General features: G+C 40.7%; 2 protein-coding genes across 10 annotated transcripts in view; one reads left to right on the top strand and one right to left on the bottom strand.

Annotated features, from left to right (window-relative positions):
• The window catches only part of LOC106587936 (troponin T, fast skeletal muscle isoforms), a 31138-nt gene extending 18240 nt beyond the window's left edge, over window positions 1-12898 (top strand). For all 9 annotated transcript variants that reach the window (XM_045708191.2, XM_045708189.2, XM_045708178.2 and 6 more), the window contains 5 exons: window positions 32-145; window positions 1263-1375; window positions 1599-1689; window positions 6173-6213; window positions 12349-12898. In XM_045708191.2, coding sequence (XP_045564147.1) covers window positions 32-145; window positions 1263-1375; window positions 1599-1689; window positions 6173-6213; window positions 12349-12385 — 396 coding nt within the window. In that variant the 3' untranslated portion in view covers window positions 12386-12898. The remainder of the gene's footprint in view (window positions 1-31; window positions 146-1262; window positions 1376-1598; window positions 1690-6172; window positions 6214-12348) is intronic.
• Window positions 12899-14911: 2013 nt separating this feature from the next.
• On the bottom strand, window positions 14912-16993 carry LOC106587937 (myoblast determination protein 1 homolog 1). The gene is made up of 3 exons (XM_014176598.3): window positions 16258-16993; window positions 16040-16118; window positions 14912-15736 (listed from the first exon to the last, which is right to left on the bottom strand). The coding sequence occupies exons 1-3, from the start codon at window positions 16771-16773 to the stop codon at window positions 15501-15503; spliced, it is 831 nt and encodes a 276-aa protein (XP_014032073.1). The 5' UTR covers window positions 16774-16993; the 3' UTR covers window positions 14912-15500.
• Between the last annotated feature and the right edge of the window lie 5875 nt (window positions 16994-22868).

Below are 22868 nucleotides of genomic sequence, written 5' to 3'. Positions count from 1 at the left end.
CTTAACGTGGATGTTGTGGTTGCTTGTACAGGAGGAGAGGCTGAAGAAGGAGGAGATGGATCAAAGGAGAAAGGCTGATGATGACGCTAAGAAGAAGTCAGCTCTGACCAACATGGGCTCCAGCTATAGCAGCTCCCTGCAGAAGGTCAGGTGACCTCCACACACACCACGCTAAACACAAATCCAGGACCTCTCAAAATGCTCCTCGTTTCCTACATATTATTTTATTTCACTAGGCAAGTCAGTTAAGAGCAAATTCTTAATTACAATGAAGGCCTGTCCCAGCCAAACCATAACCCGGACGACACTGGGCTAATTGTGCGCCACTCTATGGGACTCCCAATCACAGCCGGTTGTGATAGAGCCTGGAATTGAACCAGGGTCTGTAGTGTTGGCTCTAGGACTGACGTGCCTTAGACCGCTGCGCCACTCGGTAGTACACTACCTTGTTCCATACATATAGAGTACACTACCTTGTTCTATACATATAGAGTGCACTACCTTGTTCCCTACATATAGAGTGTACTACCTTGTTCCCTACATGTAGAGTGTACTACCTTGTTCCCTACATATAGAGTTTACAACCTACATATAGAGTGCACTACCTTGTTCTCTACATATAGAGTGCACTACCTTGTTCCCTACATATAGAGTGTACTACCTTGTTCCCTACATATAGTGTACTTCTTTGTTAAACAAGGACCTATCTTCATCACAGCCAACCTGCTCTTTTGGAAAACACGTCTGAAGGTTTTTTAGTGGATGCTTCAGTCCTAGTTGGGTCCATGAAACGACATGCATCATGTAACAACATAACAGGACTGGAAGATATGACAGAGAGACGTCACATGATTGAAGTTACAGATTGTTTGTAATTATGAGCTGTAGCTCTGAACCTCTTGTTCAACACAGACCTAGATGAAATCTAAAATGGCCCCCCTTATTTCCCATTACCTGACGACTCATCCTGAATTTAATTCCGTTGTTCTATCGATCGTCCCATACATCTGTCTGAACCCGCCATCCTAGAAGTCATTTGTGCTGACGTCAAAAACGACGCGATTCATTTATTCGTGTAGGCCAGCTCAGTCCCAACCCATCGGTTTCTGGGACCAATCAGAACGGTCAGAATGTGTTCGCTTTCTCAAAGAGTCGAGGAGCAAAGCAGATCCAGAAGAAACATTAGCAGGTCGTGGCGTTGGGCCTGAGTGATGTGGATGGCAGCCAGGCTATATTCCCTATGTGCTCTGTCTCCTCCCCAGGCTGACACTAAGAGAGGAGGTAAGAAGCAGACTGAGAGAGAGAAGAAGAAGAAGATCCTAGCGGAGCGACGCAAGCCTCTCAACATCGACCATCTGAACGAGGACAAGCTGAAGTAAGATTTTAGTTTCGGTGGGAGTGTGGATATGTTTGTTTCTGTGTTAGTAAAGGAGGCAGAGTCCTGAACCTGAGCAGCTTGACATAGTTGTAGAGGAACTAGAATGTTCCTTGTAGACATCTCTTGGACTATGAGAATACTTCATTTCACTATTGTCATTTTCAGTTCCAAGAAATGTGCAGTTTTTAACCCAACCTCCTGAATGTTTTGTCCTTTGCAGGGAAAAGGCTAAGGATCTATGGGAATGGATGCACCAACTGGAGTCTGAGAAGTACGAACACATTGAGAAACTCAAGAGGCAGAAGTATGAGGTGAGTGATTTTTTACATTTACATTTTTAATGTGCTTCTTCCGTAGAGATACTATGCAAAATGAGCGTTATTATACATTAGGGTTGGAGTCAATTCGCCTTTCAATTAAGTCTTCTTTTTTTATACAATAAAAAATATATATATACTGCTCAAAAAAATAAAGGGAACACTTAAACAACACAATGTAACTCCAAGTCAATCACACTTCTGTGAAATCAAACTGTCCACTTAGGAAGCAACACTGATTGACAATACATTTCACATGCTGTTGTGCAAATGGTATAGACAACAGGTGGAAATTATAGGCAATTAGCAAGACACCCCCAATAAAGGAGTGGTTCTGCAGGTGGTGACCACAGACCACTTCTCAGTTCCTATGCTTCCTGGCTGATGTTTTGGTCACTTTTGAATGCTGGCAGTGCTTTCACTCTAGTGGTAGCATGAGACGGAGTCTACAACCCACACAAGTGGCTCAGGTAGTGCAGCTCATCCAGGATGGCACATCAATGCGAGCTGTGGCAAGAAGGTTTGCTGTGTCTGTCAGCGTAGTGTCCAGAGAATGGAGGCGCTACCAGGAGACAGGCCAGTACATCAGGAGACGTGGAGGAGGCCGTAGGAGGGCAACAACCCAGCAGCAGGACCGCTACCTCCGCCTTTGTGCAAGGAGGAGCAGGAGGAGCACTGCCAGAGCCCTGCAAAATGACCTCCAGCAGGCCACAAATGTGCATGTGTCTGCTCAAACGGTCAGAAACAGACTCCATGAGGGTGGTATGAGGGTCCGACGTCCACAGGTGGGGGTTGTGCTTACAGCCCAACACCGTGCAGGATGTTTGACATTTGCCAGAGAACACCAAGATTGGCAAATTCGCCACTGGCGCCCTGTGCTCTTCACAGATGAAAGCAGGTTCACACTGAGCACATGTGACAGACGTGACAGAGTCTGGAGACGCCGTGGAGAATGTTCTGCTGCCTGCAACATCCACCATTTCTTTGGGGGGCCGCACAGCCCTCCATGTGCTCGCCAGAGGTAGCCTGACTGCCATTAGGTACCGAGATGAGATCCTCAGACCCCTTGTGAGACCATATGCTGGTGCGGTTGGCCCTGGGTTCCTCCTAATGCAAGACAATGCTAGACCTCATGTGGCTGGAGTGTGTCAGCAGTTCCTGCAAGAGGAAGGCATTGATGCTATGGACTGGCCCGCCCGTTCCCCAGACCTGAATCCAACTGAGCACCTCTGGGACATCATGTCTCGCTCCATCCACCAACACCACGTTGCACCACAGACTGTCCAGGAGTTGGCGGATGCTTTAGTCCAGGTCTGGGAGGAGATCCCTCAGGAGACCATCCGCCACCACATCAGGAGCATGCCCAGGCATTGTAGGGAGGTCATACAGGCACGTGGAGGCCACACACACTACTGAGCCTCATTTTGACTTGCTTTAAGGACATTACATCAAAGTTGGATCAGCCTGTAGTGTGGTTTTCCACTTTAATTTTGAGTGTGACTCCAAATCCAGACCTCCATGGGTTGATAAATTGGATTTCCATTGATTATTTTTGTGTGATTTTGTTGTCAGCACATTGAACTATGTAAAGAAAAAAGTATTTAATAAGATTATTTCATTCATTCAGATCTAGGATGTGTTATTTTAGTGTTCCCGTTATTTTTTGGAGCAGTGTATATATTTTAGATTTTTTTTTCTCTCCACATAATTTAAAGGGTCAATCTGTAGTCGCTACATACACTACATGGCCAAAAGTATGTGGACACCTGCTCGTCGAACATCTCATTCCAAAATCATGGGCATTAATATGGAGTAGGTCCCCGCACTTTGCTGCTATAACAGCCTCCAGTCTTCTGAGAAGGCTTTCCACTAGATTATGGAACATTGCTGTAGAGGCTTGCTTACATTCAGCCACAAGAGAATTAGTGAGGTCAGGCACTGGTTGGGCGATTAGGCCTGGCTCGCAGTCAGCGTTCCAATTCATCCCCAAAGGTGTTCGATGGGGTTGAGGTCAGGGCTTTGTACAGGCCAGTCAAGATCTTCCACACCGATCTCGACAAACCATTTCTGTATGGCCATATTACAACGCATGTGCCATATTACAACGTGTGTGTTGTGATAATTGCGTCGTTTGCTGTTAATTCATATGCCTTGCGACGGTAATATCTAGGCCTAGTTTTTGATGGTAGGCCACTCTGGTAGGCCTAGGTTATGATCAAATAGCCGCAGTAGCCTACTTGACCACTGTCTGAAACTGTAACTTAAAACAGGTACAGCCTCACTTTTCACTGTAAATGCGCCCTGGAAGTTACACAGAATATTCACAACGTTCAAGTTTGTCCTCAGCAGACCTGAAATTTGCTCAGTGCCGGAACATTGGGTGGGAGTACGCTTTGTTATTGTTATAATAATTATAATAATTAGAATGTAAATGGTTCAGGGTCAATTTACTTTTGAATTCAGACAATTCAGGAAGTAAATTGAATTAAAATGGCAATCAGCAATTGAAACAATAACAAAGTGCACTCCCGCCCCTGTTTTGGTAAAAAGCTGTGCTATTACTTAATTTATTGACTAATGATTTATAATCAGAGGGTAAACGTGTTCTCTCATTCTGTAAGGAAGGACCTGATGGTTGTCGTTCAGACAGAAGGCCACTGATTTACAATCAGAGGGTAAAGGTGTTCTCTCATTCTGTAAGGAAGGATCTGACAGTTGTTGATTTTGCTCTTTTATTTACCTTTATTTAACTAGGCAAGTCAGTTAAGAACAAATTCTTATTTTCAATGACGGCATAGGAACAGTGGCTTAACTGCCTTGTTCAGGGGCAGAACGACAGATTTGTACCTTGTCAGCTCAGGGATTTGATCTTGCAACCTTTAGGTTACTAGTCAAACACTCTAACCACTAGGCTACCTGCTGCCCCAGTCCCACTCTTAACCATGATCACTTTCCGCTCCTTGTTAACAAATGAACCCGTTCAACTCTGATGTCCTCCAGGTCAACACTATGTATGAGAGGGGAGGAGCTAAGTCAATTGAGTAATAAATAAAGACATGCTCCAAGGACAGGCCCCAGGTCAGTCGCAGCCATAGAGCTGCAGCCAGAGCCTAAAGAGTGCATGGTCTAAGGATAGGCCCTGGGTCAGTCGCAGCCATAGAGCTGCAGCCAGAGCCTAAAGACTGCGTGGGTCTAAAGACAGGTCCTGGGTCAGTCGTAGCCATAGAGCTGCAGCCAGAGCCTAAAGACTGTGTGGGTCTAAAAACAGGTCCTGGGTCTGCAACAGACAGCCTAGGGAGTGCATGGTCTGGTCTAGTCTCTCTGCAGGGTCTGGATGCTTTAGAAGGACCATGGAAACCAAACCTCAACAGAGGCAGCAGTATCTGCCCTCAGGTGAAAGAGAACAGGTCAAAGGTTAATAGTCAGAGGTGGCATCTTAGAAGGATCGGAACCTTTTTGAAATTTTCGCCTAAAATGACATACCCAAATCTAACTGCCTGTAGCTCAGGACCTGACGAAAGGATATGCATATTATTGATACCATTTGAAAGGAAATACTTTGAGGTTTGTGGAAATGTCAAATGAATGTAGGAGAATATAACACATAAGATCTGGTAAAAGAAAAACATGCACATTTTTTTTCATTATCTTTGAAATGCAAGAGAAAGGTCACAATGTATTATTCCAGGTTAGGCGCAATTTCGATTTTGGCCACTAGATGGCAGCAGTGTATGTGCAACGTTTTAGACTGATCCAAAGATCCATTGCATTGCTGTTTAAAATGTTGTATCAAGTCTGCACAAATGTGCCTAATTGGTTTATTGATACATTTTCAAGTACATAACTGTGCACTCTCCTCCAACAATATCATGGTATTATTTCACTGTAATAGCTACTGTAAATTGGACAGTGCAGTTAGATTAACAAGAATGCTTCTGCCCATATCAGATATGTCTATGTCCTGGGAAATGTTATTCTTACTTACAACCTCATGCTAATCACATTAGTGCACGTTAGCTGAACTAACCTGTGGGGGGGACACGATCCCGTAGAGGTTAATTGGGGAGGTAATTGTGGTAATTGCTGGAGTAGGATGGTTGGAATGGAATCAAATACATTAAACACATTGTTTGATGAAAAGTGTTTGATGCCATTTCTTTCGCTCCGTTCCGGTCATTATTAGTGTGAGCCATCCTCCCCTCCTGTGATTTAATGACATCAGATCAACTACAACCCTTGTGAAGATATTGACTGTGCCGATCTAGACACTAGTATCCACTAATGCTGTAGTGGGTACGTGTGTCGGTGAGAGTACTCTTGGTTGCCCACCTCAGACCAACAGTTCATTCCAACAGGACTGCTGCTGTCTCTTTAAAGTTGTCACTAATGACCCAGAGGTCAGGGGTCAAATGTAAGGCCCCTGGCAACCTCCCTGCTGCTTCTGATGGGTTTAAACATGCTCATGTGTTGTTTTCAGGTCATCTCTCTCAGAAATCGTATTGATGAGCTTCAGAAACAGTAAGTACTGCCTCTCACTCCTTCAGAATTCCTTCCTCTCCCAGTCATTGTCTGTGTCCCAAATGGAACCCTATTCCGAATATAGTGCACTACTTTTTTTACCAGGAACCCATAGGGTTCTGATTTGGGACAAAAACCCACACTCTCTTCACTCCTCAGAGACAGACAGTATGATAATCTGATCTGATGCATGTCCTAATAATGACTAATGAAAGGCATTGTCATAACACTTTAATCCTGGTCAGAGTTAGAAGAGGGCTTGACAAAGAGTTGTGTTGGTCAACATTCTACGGCTCACTTCTGCAACACTAAGGCATGACTGTTGCACTAAGAAGCACAGAAAATGTCCTTAGAACAGGTTTACAAGGCGGACATTTTGTTTTTGCAAAAAGGTAGGCCATTGCAAAACCTTGAAGTGTTGTGCGTAGTAAAAACATTCAAATAATTCCATTGCTGACCCCCTGAAACACCATCCACCTTACGAGACTAGCCAATAATGAGTGACTTATCTCGACCGTACCACAGGAGAAGGATTTTAACAACATTTCTCTACAGCCGTTCCATCACATTCTCATCATCATGTGATACAACAGTGAGAAGTACTGTAAAGTCCACATCAGAACCCTAGTTCTATACAGTATGGCTCTGTGTTGTTGTCCATGTACTGCAAGGGCTGCTTCAGAGGCAAAGGAAGTGAGGCTCAACACTATAAAATGTCAATAGGAAGTGAGGCTCAACACTATAATATGTCAATAGGAAGTGAGGCTCAACACTATAATATGTCAATAGGAAGTGAGTCTCAACACTATAATATGTCAATAGGAAGTGAGTCTCAACGCTATAATATGTCAATAGGAAGTGAGGCTCAACACTATAATATGTCAATAGGAAGTGAGTCTCAACACTATAATATGTCAATAGGAAGTGAGGCTCAACACTATAATATGTCAATAGGAAGTGAGGCTCAACGCTATAATATGTCAATAGGAAGTGAGGCTCAACACTATAATATGTCAATAGGAAGTGAGGCTCAACACTATAATATGTCAATAGGAAGTGAGGCTCAACACTATAATATGTCAATAGGAAGTGAGTCTCAACACTATAATATGTCAATAGGAAGTCAGGCTCAACGCTATAATATGTCAATAGGAAGTGAGGCTCAACACTATAATATGTCAATAGGAAGTGAGGCTCAACGCTATAATATGTCAATAGGAAGTGAGGCTCAACACTATAATATGTCAATAGGAAGTGAGTCTCAACACTATAATATGTCAATAGGAAGTGAGGCTCAACACTATAATATGTCAATAGGAAGTGAGTCTCAGCACTATAATATGTCAATAGGAAGTGAGTCTCAGCACTATAATATGTCAATAGGAAGTGAGTCTCAACGCTATAATATGTCAATAGGAAGTGAGTCTCAACACTATAATATGTCAATAGGAAGTGAGTCTCAACACTATAATATGTCAATAGGAAGTGAGGCTCAACACTATAATATGTCAATAGGAAGTGAGGCTCAACACTATAATATGTCAATAGGAAGTGAGTCTCAACACTATAATATGTCAATAGGAAGTGAGGCTCAACACTATAATATGTCAATAGGAAGTGAGGCTCAACGCTATAATATGTCAATAGGAAGTGAGTCTCAGCACTATAATATGTCAATAGGAAGTGAGTCTCAACAGCGTAATATGTCAACAGGAAGTGAGTCTCAACAGCGTAATATGTCAACAGGAAGTGAGTCTCAACAGCATAATATGCCAACAGGAAGTACTTTCACCACATCATCCCCAGCTATTGGAAGTACTCGTGAAGCATTGAAAGTTTCACCACTTTCTCTTTCATTTGCCCAAGTATTCTTCAAGATTGATCAAAAGGGAACAAATTGCTCTTAACATTGGCCTACTAAACATTGTAGCCCACATTCATTTATTTGCCATCTGTCTGTCTGAGTCTGTGTGGATGAGTTTTTCTGTCTGAGTCTGGGTGGATGAGTCAAGTGTGGAGAACTTTCATTCTTCAAGGATGACAAATAGTATACTTATAGTATTACTGTATATGGATCTCTCCCTGAGCTTGTTTGTCTCGATGAGATACTTAAAATAGTTTGCCATCTGATATAAATGAGGTAAGTATGGCATTAGCTTGACATTGTATTGCAGCATGGTCAGTCAACTAAATCTAAATGTGTGAGTGTGACTAAAATTAGCTAACACTGGTCAAAATGACATCCACTGTGTTTTACAATAGCATACTGAACATGACAGCCACTGTGTTTTACAATAGCATACTGAACATGACAGCCACTGTGTTTTACAATAGCATACTGAACATGACATCCACTGTGTTTTACAATAACATACTGAACATGACAGCCACTGTGTTTTACAATAGCATACTGAACATGACATTTACTCTGTTTTACATTAACATACTGAACATGACATTTACTGTGTTTTACAATAGCATACTGAACATGACATTTACTCTGTTTTACAATAGCATACTGAACATGACAGCCACTCTGTTTTACAATAGCATACTGAACATGACATTTACTCTGTTTTACAATAGCATACTGAACATGACAGCCACTCTGTTTTACAATAGCATACTGAACATTACATTTACTGTGTTTTACAATAGCATACTGAACATGACAGCCACTGTGTTTTACAATAACATACTGAACATGATAGCCACTGTGTTTTACAATAGCATACTGAACATGACATTTACTGTGCTTTACAATAACATACTGAACATGACATTTACTGTGTTTTACAATAGCATACTGAACATGAGAGCCACTCTGTTTTACAATAGCATACTGAACATGACAGCCACTCTGTTTTACAATAGCATACTGAACATTACATTTACTGTGTTTTACAATAGCATACTGAACATGACACTTACTGTGTTTTACAATAGCATACTGAACATGACATTTACTCTGTTTTACAATAACATACTGAACATGACATTTACTGTGTTTTACAATAGCATACTGAACATGACAGCCTCTCTGTTTTACAATAGCATACTGAACATGACACTTACTGTGTTTTACAATAGCATACTGAACATGACACTTACTGTGTTTTACAATAGCATACTGCACATGACATCTACTGTGTTTTACAATAGCATACTGAACATGACATTTACTGTGTTTTACAATAGCATACTGAACATGACATTTACTGTGTTTTACAATAGCATACTGAACATGACATTTACTTTGTTTTACAATAACATACTGAACATGACATTTACTGTGTTTTACAATAGCATACTGAACATGACATTTACTGTGTTTTACAATAGCATACTGAACATGACAGCCACTCTGTTTTACAATAGCATACTGAACATTACATGTACTGTGTTTTACAATAGCATACTGAACATGACATTTACTGTGTTTTACATAGCATAGTGAACATGACAGCCACTCTGTTTTACAATAGCATACTGAACATGACAGCCACTCTGTTTTACAATAGCATACTGAACATTAAATGTACTGTGTTTTACAATAGCATACTGAACATGACATTTACTGTGTTTTACAATAGCATACTGAACATGACATTTACTCTGTTTTACAATAACATACTGAACATGACATTTACTGTGTTTTACAATAGCATACTGAACATGACATTTACTGTGTTTTACAATAGCATACTGAACATGACAGCCACTCTGTTTTACAATAGCTTACTGCACATGACATTTACTGTGTTTTACAATAGCATACTGAACATGACATTTACTGTGTTTTACAATAGCATACTGAACATGACAGCCACTGTGTTTTACAATAGCATACTGAACATGACATTTACTGTGTTTTACAATAGCATACTGAACATGACAGCCACTCTGTTTTACAATAGCATACTGAACATTACATTTACTGTGTTTTACAATAGCATACTGAACATGACACTTAATGTGTTTTACAATAACATAATGAACATGACAGCCACTGTGTTTTACAATAGCATACTGAACATGACATTTACTGTGTTTTACAATAGCATACTGAACATGACAGCCACTCTGTTTTACAATAGCATACTGAACATGACATGTACTGTGTTTTACAATAGCATACTGAACATGACATTTACTGTGTTTTACAATAGCATACTGAACATGACATTTACTCTGTTTTACAATAACATACTGAACATGACAGCCACTGTGTTTTACAATAGCACACTGAACATGACATTTACTGTGTTTTACAATAGCATACTGAACATGAAATTTACTGTGTTTTACAATAGCATACTGAACATGACATTTACTGTGTTTTACAATAGCATACTGAACATGACAGCCACTCTGTTTTACAATAGCATACTGAACATGACATTTACTATATTTTACAATAGCATACTGAACATGACATTTACTATATTTTACAATAGCATACTGAACATGACATTTACTGTGTTTTACAATAGCATACTGAACATGACAGCCACTGTGTTTTACAATAGCATACTGAACATGACAGCCACTCTGTTTTACAATAGCATACTGAACATGACAGCCACTCTGTTTTACAATAGCATTCTGAACATGACATTTACTGTGTTTTACAATAGCATACTGAACATGACAGCCACTCTGTTTTACAATAACATACTGAACATGACATTTACTGTGTTTTACAATAGCATACTGAACATGACATCCACTGTGTTTTACAATAGCATACTGAACATGACATGTACTGTGTTTTACAATAGCATACTGAACATGACATTTACTGTGTTTTACAATAGCATACTGAACATGACATTTACTCTGTTTTACAATAACATACTGAACATGACAGCCACTGTGTTTTACAATAGCACACTGAACATGACATTTACTGTGTTTTACAATAGCATACTGAACATGAAATGTACTGTGTTTTACAATAGCATACTGAACATGACATTTACTGTGTTTTACATAGCATACTGAACATGACAGCCACTCTGTTTTACAATAGCATACTGAACTTGACATTTACTGTGTTTTACAATAGCATACTGAACATTACATTTACTGTGTTTTACAATAACATACTGAACATGACATTTACTCTGATTTACAATAACATACTGAACATGACAGCCACTGTGTTTTACAATAGCACACTGAACATGACATTTACTGTGTTTTACAATAGCATACTGAACATGACAGCCACTGTGTTTTACAATAGCATACTGAACTTGACATTTACTGTGTTTTACAATAGCATACTGAACATTACATTTACTGTGTTTTACAATAGCATACTGAACATGACATTTACTGTGTTTTACAATAGCATACTGAACATGACATTTACTGTGTTTTACAATAGCATACTGAACATGACATTTACTCTGATTTACAATAACATACTGAACATGACAGCCACTGTGTTTTACAATAGCACACTGAACATGACATTTACTGTGTTTTACAATAGCATACTGAACATGAAATTTACTGTGTTTTACAATAGCATACTGAACATGACATTTACTGTGTTTTACAATAGCATACTGAACATTACATTTACTGTGTTTTACAATAGCATACTGAACATGACATTTACTGTGTTTTACAATAGCATTCCGAACATGACATTTACTATATTTTACAATAGCATACTGAACATGACATTTACTATATTTTACAATAGCATACTGAACATGACATTTACTGTATTTTACAATAGCATACTGAACATAACACTCTATCTAGGATAGCTTAAAGGTAGTCCAACATTTGGAACAAAGAATCAAATCAAACATAACTTATTTTTCCTTGTATGATAGGCTTCTGTTAAAATACGATTTACTCTCACAGTAGTAATAACGTTGTATAAATAGTGCCTCCTGACCTCCGAATGAATGTTGGCCCATAGACTATTTTGGATATTCTAATTTACACGTGGTATGTCGTCCTAAACATGTAAATAAACCATACATTCTAACTATGGTTCAGCAAGGGGACTTTGTCATTGGCTGCTGTTTAAAGCCAATGCTTGCCACTAGAGGGCATTACCTACATAACAGAACAGGACCCCTAACGTGTGTTTGCACTGTTGGCGCATTGCAGCAGCAAGAAGGGAGCCGCAGCCCGCCGCAGAAAGTAAACTGCCCGCCCGCAGAGGTCTCAGCACCGGCGTGCGTCCGCCATGCTGCCGGCTTCTGTACCGGCAGGGACAACTGCCTCTGCCCGCCACAGCCATCCAGACCCCGGCTAGACCCATGTCATGGAACCGACAAGCTGCACTGGATGTCCTACTGTCTGCTTTCGTGTTATGTGAATTATGTTGTCACAGTCCATTCTTCTCATGTCCTGTCCTCTCACAGCATACTATGATTGGTTCTAATTTCCTGTCCTCTCACACCGGACTGTTCTTAGCTTCTCATGTCCTGTCCTCTCACAGCAGACTATGATTGGTTCTCATTTCCTTTCCTCTCACACCGGACTGTTGTTAGCTTCTCATTTCCTGTCCTCTCACACCGGACTGTTGTTAGCTTCTCATTTCCTGTCCTCTCACACCGGACTGTTGTTAGCTTCTCATTTCCTGTCCTCTCACAGCGGACTGTTGTTAGCTTCTCATCGTGGTATATTTTTTGTAAATAAAAAGAGTGACGCTTCATGTGTGTGTTGCTGTTGTGTGTTATTAACTGTTCAGCACAATAATACACATCTTACTTACTTTAACATCGCGCATTGCAGTTTGGGTGGGCCTACTCTTGTGAAGCGACAGTAGCCTAACTCAGGTGGGCCTACTCTTGTGAAGCGACAGTAGCCTAACTCAGGTGGGCCTACTCTTGTGAAGCGACAGTAGCCTAACTCAGGTGGGTTTACAAGTCTTCCATTTCGATATTTTATTTTCAAATAATATATATTTTTTCTAAAATCCAGATATCCAAAATCAATATGTAGCCTATTGATAATTTCTCTATGAGAATTTGTAAGATCACTCACTGCAGGCTATCTGTAAAATCATAAACCTAGATATAAATACCCCTGAAATGGTAAAAATACTAATGGCATTTTTAAGTAGGCTTATTCGATAGACCTGACAGCGAAACATGTCAAAGAGGAAATACACGTTAGCAAAATGTCATCATGTATTCGATAAAAACGAATACAAATATTTGAATCTATGAAACTTCTCAAAATTCCCAAAAATGTGATAGCTTTCATTTAATGTTACATTTAAATCATTAATGAGAAGCTCATTTAGCAGAGCGACTTTTTGTCCTTGTCTCCTCGCCATGTCGGAGTTTGAACCAGCTGTATTAGAGTTTCTGGCCCAACGCTCTTAACCCTCCTGTTGTGTTCGTTTCATGTTAAATCATTCTGTGTTTCCGGTCCAAAATGACCGCCCCATTATAGCTGATTATAAATCCATAATAATACATATATTATCACCTAATGTTGTGTTAGTTATTTTTATCAACTTAAGTTCTGTGAACATTACAAGTTTTGGACTTCTATTTGCTATTTACGGCCTGTAGGCCTCATTGACCTGCGCTCAACTCGTTTTTGAGTAAAAAAAAAAGCATAATGTATGGATTATTTTGACTATAACAAATACTCAGATGAAATATATTGTGCTATTTATCACAGACTCATTTGTGTCAAAGTTTAACCAGTGCCATGATCAACGATATGATCAAGAGCCTCACATACAGTATATCGTTTGGTCATTGTCCTGCCACAGAATGAATTGTGAGCAAGGCCTCAAAAAAGCTTTATATACCAGAGCTGCGAGAAAAGCTTCTATATATTATTGAAATAATGTTGTGATTGTTTGTGAGAATGCCAACAGGTGTGGTTCCCGTGGGGAAAAGATTCTATTGGGGAAAGGTTCCGGTAGGGGTTACCATGAAGCCAAGAAGGGGAGTGAGGTGTGTGTGTGTGTGTGTGTGTGTGTGTGTGTGTGTGTGTGTGTGTGTGTGTGTGTGTGTGTGTGTGTGTGTGTGTGTGTGTGTGTGTGTGTGTGTGTGTGTGTGTGTTCAAACAAACATGCATGTGGGGGTCTGGGAGAGGAAGTGTCTCCATCTGATGAATGGGCATGTGCCTGAGCTCAATTTTATACACTAATTGTAGTCTCACCCATTCATTTCTAATGACCTGCCATTTTTGACCCGGGAACACCACAGGTGTACAAAAGTTAAATAAAACACCCAAAACTTAATGAAAATCATCAAAATGTACTTTGTGTGTTCAGATGCCCTGTGTGGACAAAGTCAGGAAACCTTATGACAATCAGATTAAATTAACTACATTTGTCAGAGAGAAAACTTGTATATCGGTCCAATTCGACCGGAACACAGCAGGAGGGTTAACCGCCAGGCTACCTGTTGCTGATCAATGCGTTGTTTTTTTCTTTCAACAATATTACTGATAATGTGGTGTTCAAATACCGTTATTTCGGTATCAGAAGGATGTAGCGTAAGATTACGAGGCTGAATCAATCATTTTAGAAATAGTACGCCTAATATTACGTGCACTGTGGTATGTAATTTCGAAAATTATCATGCAAAAATAATGATAGAAAATGCAATCTATATATAAATATATATTTATTAAAATGTAATTCACTCCGTTCTTGATATTATAAATATAAAGTTAAAAATCTGACACAACAATCCAAGAGCAATATTAAATATGATTACAAACACTTCCTGTGTGTTGTTCGTTTATTTCGTTTTTTTTTTGTTGCAAAGCAGCTCTTATTTACACATATACAAAATGGTCCTCACTTTGCGGATTAATTTATCTCAGGCGTTTCCGCCTTGCCAACTGGAAATGATAATACTACAGATATAATCCCTTAATTAAATTATGTCGATCACAAATAGAATGGTATCCGTTCATATGAATTCAGACTTGTACTATCTTAGAATAGCATAGGCCTACTACAATATAAATACATTCACACACATACATTCACACACACACACACACACACACACACACACACACACACACACACACACACACACACACACACACACACACACACACACACACACACACACACACACATTATCCAATGTAGACCAAGGGTTCTTTAAGATATTGGACACCGCTATTTTTAATGTCTTTCAAAGCCGGTATCGGAACTTCTTTGGTGTGTAGCCTTGTAGCGACCTTCGCAAGTCTTTGGTATTTTCTCTCCCCATAAGAAATAAGTTGTGTTTTGAAGAATGTACAATTACTGTATTAAGTCCACCGACCCGACTTCACAACACCTGGTAGATGGTGTTTGGGTCATGCAAGGCGGGGACGCAGTTGATCGGGGACGGGATGGGGGCTCCGTTCTCACTCGCTATGGAACCATCCCCGGGAGAACAGGGGCTGCTACCCTCGGAACCGTCCTGAACAGCGGGACAGGCAGAGGTATCAGTGGTGATGCGCTCCACGATGTTTGATAGGCAGTCCAAACTGGAAATAACAGAGTTCTTCTTGTGTCTGGAATCTGGAAATAAAATATGACAATTAATATGACGTTTTTATTACATGTAGCAGGTTTTTACTATTAGTTTGAACATTATGACAATCAAATCTAATCAAATAAATTAAGATAAAGTGACCACATCATAGCAAAACGAAAATGTTTTTTATTCATAATTAAATGGTTTTATATACTGGGTCAAATATACTAAACATTGACCGTGTAGTTGTGCTCCATTTCAGACTCCGGAATTATGACAAATTGGTCATCGTAACCTGTAGCTCTGAAGCTGTTTATGAGTGTTGATTACTTGGAAATAACACTTACCATTTGGTGTTTCGTTGAAGTAGATGCTATCATACTTGTTTCTCCGTCTTGGTGGACAAGACGGGTCATTGAAATCCATCTAAAAGAGAGCAATGATACCGATAAGTAAACTGAAAATAGCTAATGTTTGTGTCAACCAAACACTCGTATATCATCAAAATATTCATGCGTAATTCTTGCGTAATTCTTGCGTAATTCTTGACAGTTCAGTTTCTCACCATTCCGTCTGAGCAGTTGGAGCGGGGACTGGACGCATCCGAGTCCCCGCTATAGTGATCCATCACCGGGTAATAGTTGCCCTCCTGTCCGGCCCCACGAAGCAGGCCTTGGAGAGACTCAATATAGCTGATGGCATTCCGCAGGATATCTACTTTGGGCAGCCTCTGGTTTGGGTTAGTGGACGTACATCTCTTCAGTGTCTCGAAGGCGTCGTTCACCTTGCTCAGTCGCCTTCTTTCCCGCATGGTAGCAGCTTTCCTGCGATCAGCATTGGTGGTCTTCCTCTTGCAGGCTTTGCAGGCCCACAGGAGGCACCTGCCGGCCTGGTGGTGCCCACTCGGTGCCCGGATGTGCTCGTCCTCTTTGTGATGGTGGTCGTCCGGCTTGAGGAGACCCACATGAACGAGTCTCGGGTCCAGGTCCTCAAAGAAATGCATGTCGCTGGTGTTGAAGCAAGGGTCGTCGTAGAAGTCATCTGGAGAGGTGATAGGGAAAGGAATATCCGGCAACTCCATGGTAACTCTTCTGTTCTGCCAAAATCCCAAGAGATTATACGGAGATCACTTCAGCTGTCTTCTATTTGGTAATATTTGTAGTGCGCAAGTTTTTATCCAAGCACTCCGAATAAACGTGTTCCACGGTAAAGCGCAGCGACTACTGTACAGGGGCGCAGTGTGGTTTTAGCAGCTGAAGTCTGAGGTTGCCCTTGGTGGCTTGATCACAACCAGGGCTCTGGGCTGCATATAAAGAGGCCTGATGCCCCAGTGGGCATGTCTTTACCAGGACCGTTATCTGAGATGACCAATGAGCGAAGGCCTGAAGGGAGTGTCAGGTGATTTACCATGCCTGTCAGAAAGTTACAAAAAACTGTTTGTTATAACATTCGAACAATTTAAAATCTACGTGTATATTTTTATTCTGTTGTGCTTTCTGATAGGAATATAGTTATTATGTGCAAGACATTATGAAATAGACATGGTTTTATTTTGGGTGAAGTATCCTAGTTGATAAATGTTGAGTAGCCTAATCATTGTCAAATAGTGTACAGTTAATATGTGGTTGAGGTGGTCAGACCACATGGATTTAAGCAGTTTGAATTTAATCATATTTTTCCGTTTTGAACATTACTTAAAAACACACTAGATGGGCTTTCATTTATTTTTCCCTTAACCTGATCATTTCTATGTTTGCATTTTTTTTTGTCGATTCCCGTTACACACAAGACACAAAAGTGATTTTCCATGAATCATTGATATTCCCATTGATTTATACAGGCCAGCTACTTTCATGGTTTCGCTTTGAATATAACACAGGGATTGACTCATCACTGTTCGAATGGGAGCGCAAGCTGTTCCGTTAGTCAATCAGTCAGTTCCACCAACAGACGGACGGGTTTAGATCGCGATGAAGAGACGACGTTCTTACCCGGTGGAGAAAGGCAGGCTCAGGCCAAAACACAACCACTCACAGATATAGTTCAATAATGAATTGATAAAGTCAGATCAAATATATTTTGGAGCAGAGCGTTTACCGTGTTTTTTTCTCTCACCACATTGTATTGAATGTTAGGACCACACATTGATGGCCTATGAAGTCAGTACTTTAAATGAGCAAATCATTGTTTTATTTGATCAATTTATTCGATTTTGTACTGCACTATAAATGATCATGATATTAATAGAAATGTGTTACTGCAAACGAAAAGGCTGCCTATTATTTGCGAATTTGTTACATTTAGATGCAACCCGAGTCGATATAAATGTGCTTAATTCGGGGGAAACGAAGTTTTTGACAGTAAAAAGTTCAACAAATCTAAATTTCATACTCCAAATGTAGGTTACAGACTAGATCCATCTGGAGGAAATGAACTGCTGCAGAAAGACAGATCTGTCATTTGTCCTGTCTGTCCACTCCCCTGTTGAGTGTCAAAGGGTTAATTAGTCCTTTGATCTGGTGATGAGGGGCACACCGGCTCCACTGGTTGGCCACTTCACTATCCTATCCCAAGTGACCACTCACTTCTCCAGTGTTGGCTATCCAATCGGCCTGCTGGGATATTCTAGACATAGAGACTACACAACGCTCCATGCTGTATATTTGTGCAGTATAAAGGCTATTGCAGCCTGATTGTATGCAAACCAGCTAGTCACAAATAAAACAATAAATAAAGAAATCATTATGGTTGACAAATGAATGAAAGGGAGATGAGTTATCAGGTTGTGTCTATCTCCATGGTTCTCTGATCAGTTATCAGGTTGTGTCTATCTCCATGGTTCTCTGATCAGTTATCAGGTTGTGTCTATCTCCATGGTTCTCTGATCAGTTATCAGGTTGTGTCTATCTCCATGGTTCTCTGATCAGTTATCAGGTTGTGTCTATCTCCATGGTTCTCTGATCAGTTATCAGACTGTCTATCTCCATGGTTCTCTGATCAGTTATCAGGTTGTGTCTATCTCCATGGTTCTCTGATCAGTTATCAGGTTGTGTCTATCTCCATGGTTCTCTGATCAGTTATCAGGTTGTGTCTATCTCCATGGTTCTCTGATCAGTTATCAGGTTGTGTCTATCTCCATGGTTCTCTGATCAGTTATGAGACTGTCTCTCTCCATGGTTCTCTGATCAGTTATCAGGTTGTGTCTATCTCCATGGTTCTCTGATCAGTTATCAGACTGTCTCTCTCCATGGTTCTCTGATCAGTTATCAGACTGTCTCTCTCCATGGTTCTCTGATCAGTTATCAGACTGTCTATCTCCATGGTTCTCTGATCAGTTATCAGGTTGTGTCTATCTCCATGGTTCTCTGATCAGTTATCAGGTTGTGTCTATCTCCATGGTTCTCTGATCAGTTATCAGACTGTCTATCTCCATGGTTCTCTGATCAGTTATCAGGTTGTGTTTATCTCCATGGTTCTCTGATCAGTTATCAGACTGTCTATCTCCATGGTTCTCTGATCAGTTATCAGACTGTCTATCTCCATGGTTCTCTGATCAGTTATCAGGTTGTGTCTATCTCCATGGTTCTCTGATCAGTTATCAGGTTGTGTCTATCTCCATGGTTCTCTGATCAGTTATCAGGTTGTGTCTATCTCCATGGTTCTCTGATCAGTTATCAGGTTGTGTTTATCTCCATGGTTCTCTGATCAGTTATCAGACTGTCTATCTCCATGGTTCTCTGATCAGTTATCAGACTGTCTATCTCCATGGTTCTCTGATCAGTTATCAGGTTGTGTCTATCTCCATGGTTCTCTGATCAGTTATCAGGTTGTGTCTATCTCCATGGTTCTCTGATCAGTTATCAGGTTGTGTCTATCTCCATGGTTCTCTGATCAGTTATCAGACTGTCTATCTCCATGGTTCTCTGATCAGTTATCAGGTTGTGTCTATCTCCATGGTTCTCTGATCAGTTATCAGGTTGTGTCTATCTCCATGGTTCTCTGATCAGTTATCAGACTGTCTATCTCCATGGTTCTCTGATCAGTTATCAGACTGTCTATCTCCATGGTTCTCTGATCAGTTATCAGACTGTCTATCTCCATGGTTCTCTGATCAGTTATCAGACTGTCTATCTCCATGGTTCTCTGATCAGTTATCAGGTTGTGTTTATCTCCATGGTTCTCTGATCAGTTATCAGGTTGTGTCTATCTCCATGGTTCTCTGATCAGTTATCAGACTGTCTATCTCCATGGTTCTCTGATCAGTTATCAGGTTGTGTCTCTCCATGGTTCTCTGAATGATAGTCCATCTGGTTGTGTTATTACTGTCTTGGCCATCTCATTTTACCCAGCATGCACTATGGTAGTCCGGAACACAGCTGTGTAATACACACCGTGGCTGGCATTAAGGCTGTGTGTGTGTGTGTGATTATTTTTTTGTGTTTTATTTCTTCACTTCTACCAATCTCAACACTTCTGACCCTTGTTTTTATGTGTGTATGGGTGAAGAAAAAAAAAGTGCGTTTGCAAATACCTTCTCCAGGCTGAGTGTCTAAACTGTAGGCACCGTGTTAAATATAGAGACCAGTGAAAGCTAAGACAAGTGCCCTTTAACTTGAGGTTGATATTATGCTGGCTTTAGTCCATCCTTGGAGTGGATTCAAATGAACTAACCTGCATGAGTTGTGTTAAGTAACAGAGGAATCAACTGACTGGACAAATATACTACTCTGGACTTTTACAGAAAATAAAATACAAATATGGAAATGGTAATTGTTGTCATATCTTCTTTTTCCTACTGCTATTTTACACATGTATTGGCAGAGGTAATACCAAACCTAATCAACTGTGTTCCCCAGTTATGTTATAGTTAATCACATAAGTCTAACCTTACTGGTTGATTGCCAAACGCACCAATTGATCCTGAACCAATAGATGCCTTAGAGATCATGTCACAAATCGCTGTCCTACTATCTGAAACTCTCTATAACACGTGTTGCTCTTTTAATGTCAGGTTTCTTAGGAAATGTAGTATCTCAGAATTGCCAGTCATTTTTAGAGTGTTCCATCGTAATGAATCAAGCAGAAATGTTCCAGGATGTGGGAACATGGTGGTTTAGCTATCTCCAGTCCTCACCACCTTCACCTCTCACTGACAGGAAATACACACGATGTGAGAGAAGTGTTCATGAGGTCAGAATGTGCATAAACACCCTTCTCCCTTCCTTACTCATGGTTCCTGGTGTGTGTGTGTGTGTGTGTGTGTGTGTGTGTGTGTGTGTGTGTGTGTGTGTGTGTGTGTGTGTGTGTGTGTGTGTGTGTGTGTGTGTGTTTGTGTGGGCGTGTACATGTGTGTGTGACACCTCCTGGGGATATTGATGATGAAATGACAGTGGCTTCAGTGGTATTAGATGATCATATCCTTCTTTTAGACTGGCGTAACACTGTTATAGACAGTCACAGAACTGGCCTCTGCAGTCTTCACATGCCTTTCACTTTACCTTCCACTGAGTAGTCAACGGACTGCTCAGTGAATCCATGCAGTACATAGAGACTCTATCTGTGGTGATTGGTAGTAACTCCATAGGACGTCTTCACGAGGAAAGTGAAACGTTTATATGGATATCTGATGCTTGACATCAAGATTAACACCAAGTCATTCAATCCTCTGTGCACATTGGAAAAACAAGGCAGGGATCAAAACACACATATTTAGCAGATGTTATCACAGGTGCAGCGAAATGCTTGTTTCTATCTCCAACAGTGCAGTAATGCTGGTGTTTCTATCTCCAACAGTGTACTAATGCTGGTGTTTCTATCTCCAACAGTGCAGTAATGCTGGTGTTTCTAGCTCCAACAGTGCAGTAATGCTGGTGTTTCTATCTCTAACAGTGTAGTAATGCTGGTGTTTCTATCTCCTACAGTGCAGTAATGCTGGTGTTTCTATCTCCAACAGTGCAGTAATGCTGGTGTTTCTATCTCCTACAGTGCAGTAATGCTGGTGTTTCCTATCTCCAACAGTGCAGTAATGCTGGTGTTTCTAGCTCCAACAGTGCAGTAATGCTGGTGTTTCTAGCTCCAACAGTGCAGTAATGCTGGGTGTTTCTATCTCTAACAGTGTAGTAATGCTGGTGTTTCTAGCTCCAACAGTGTAGTAATGCTGGTGTTTCTATCTCCAACAGTGCAGTAATGCTGGTGTTTCTATCTCCAACAGTGTAGTAATGCTGGTGTTTCTAGCTCCAACAGTGCAGTAATGCTGGTGTTTCTAGCTCCAACAGTGTAGTAATGATGGTGTTTCTATCTCCTACAGTGTAGTAATGCTGGTGTTTCTATCTCCAACAGTGTAGTAATGCTGGTGTTTCTATCTCCAACAGTGCAGTAATGCTGGTGTTTCTATCTCCTACAGTGTAGTAATGCTGGTGTTTCTATCTCCAACAGTGCAGTAATGCTGGTGTTTCTATCTCCAACAGTGTAGTAATGCTGGTGTTTCTATCTCCAACAGTGCAGTAATGCTGGTGTTTCTAGCTCCAACAGTGTACTAATGCTGGTGTTTCTAGCTCCAACAGTGCAGTAATGCTGGTGTTTCTATCTCTAACAGTGTAGTAATGCTGGTGTTTCTATCTCCAACAGTGCAGTAATGCTGGTGTTTCTAGCTCCAACAGTGTACTAATGCTGGTGTTTCTATCTCCAACAGTGCAGTAATGCTGGTGTTTCTAGCTCCAACAGTGTACTAATGCTGGTGTTTCTAGCTCCAACAGTGCAGTAATGCTGGTGTTTCTATCTCTAACAGTGTAGTAATGCTGGTGTTTCTAGCTCCAACAGTGTAGTAATGCTGGTGTTTCTATCTCCAACAGTGCAGTAATGCTGGTGTTTCTATCTCCTACAGTGTAGTAATGCTGGTGTTTCTATCTCCAACAGTGTAGTAATGCTGGTGTTTCTATCTCCAGCAGTGCAGTAATGCTGGTGTTTCTATCTCCAACAGTGCAGTAATGCTGGTGTTTCTATCTCCTACAGTGTAGTAATGCTGGTGTTTCTATCTCCAGCAGTGCAGTAATGCTGGTGTTTCTATCTCCAACAGTGCAGTAATGCTGGTGTTTCTATCTCCAACAGTGTAGTAATGCTGGTGTTTATATCTCCAACAGTGCAGTAATGCTGGTGTTTCTAGCTCCAACAGTGCAG

The sequence above is a fragment of the Salmo salar genome, chromosome 26 (genome assembly GCF_965601325.2).
Source record: "Salmo salar chromosome 26, fSalSal1, whole genome shotgun sequence".
In the NCBI taxonomy this organism is placed as follows: domain Eukaryota; kingdom Metazoa; phylum Chordata; class Actinopteri; order Salmoniformes; family Salmonidae; genus Salmo; species Salmo salar.
This window is presented reverse-complemented; position numbering and strand designations above follow the sequence as displayed.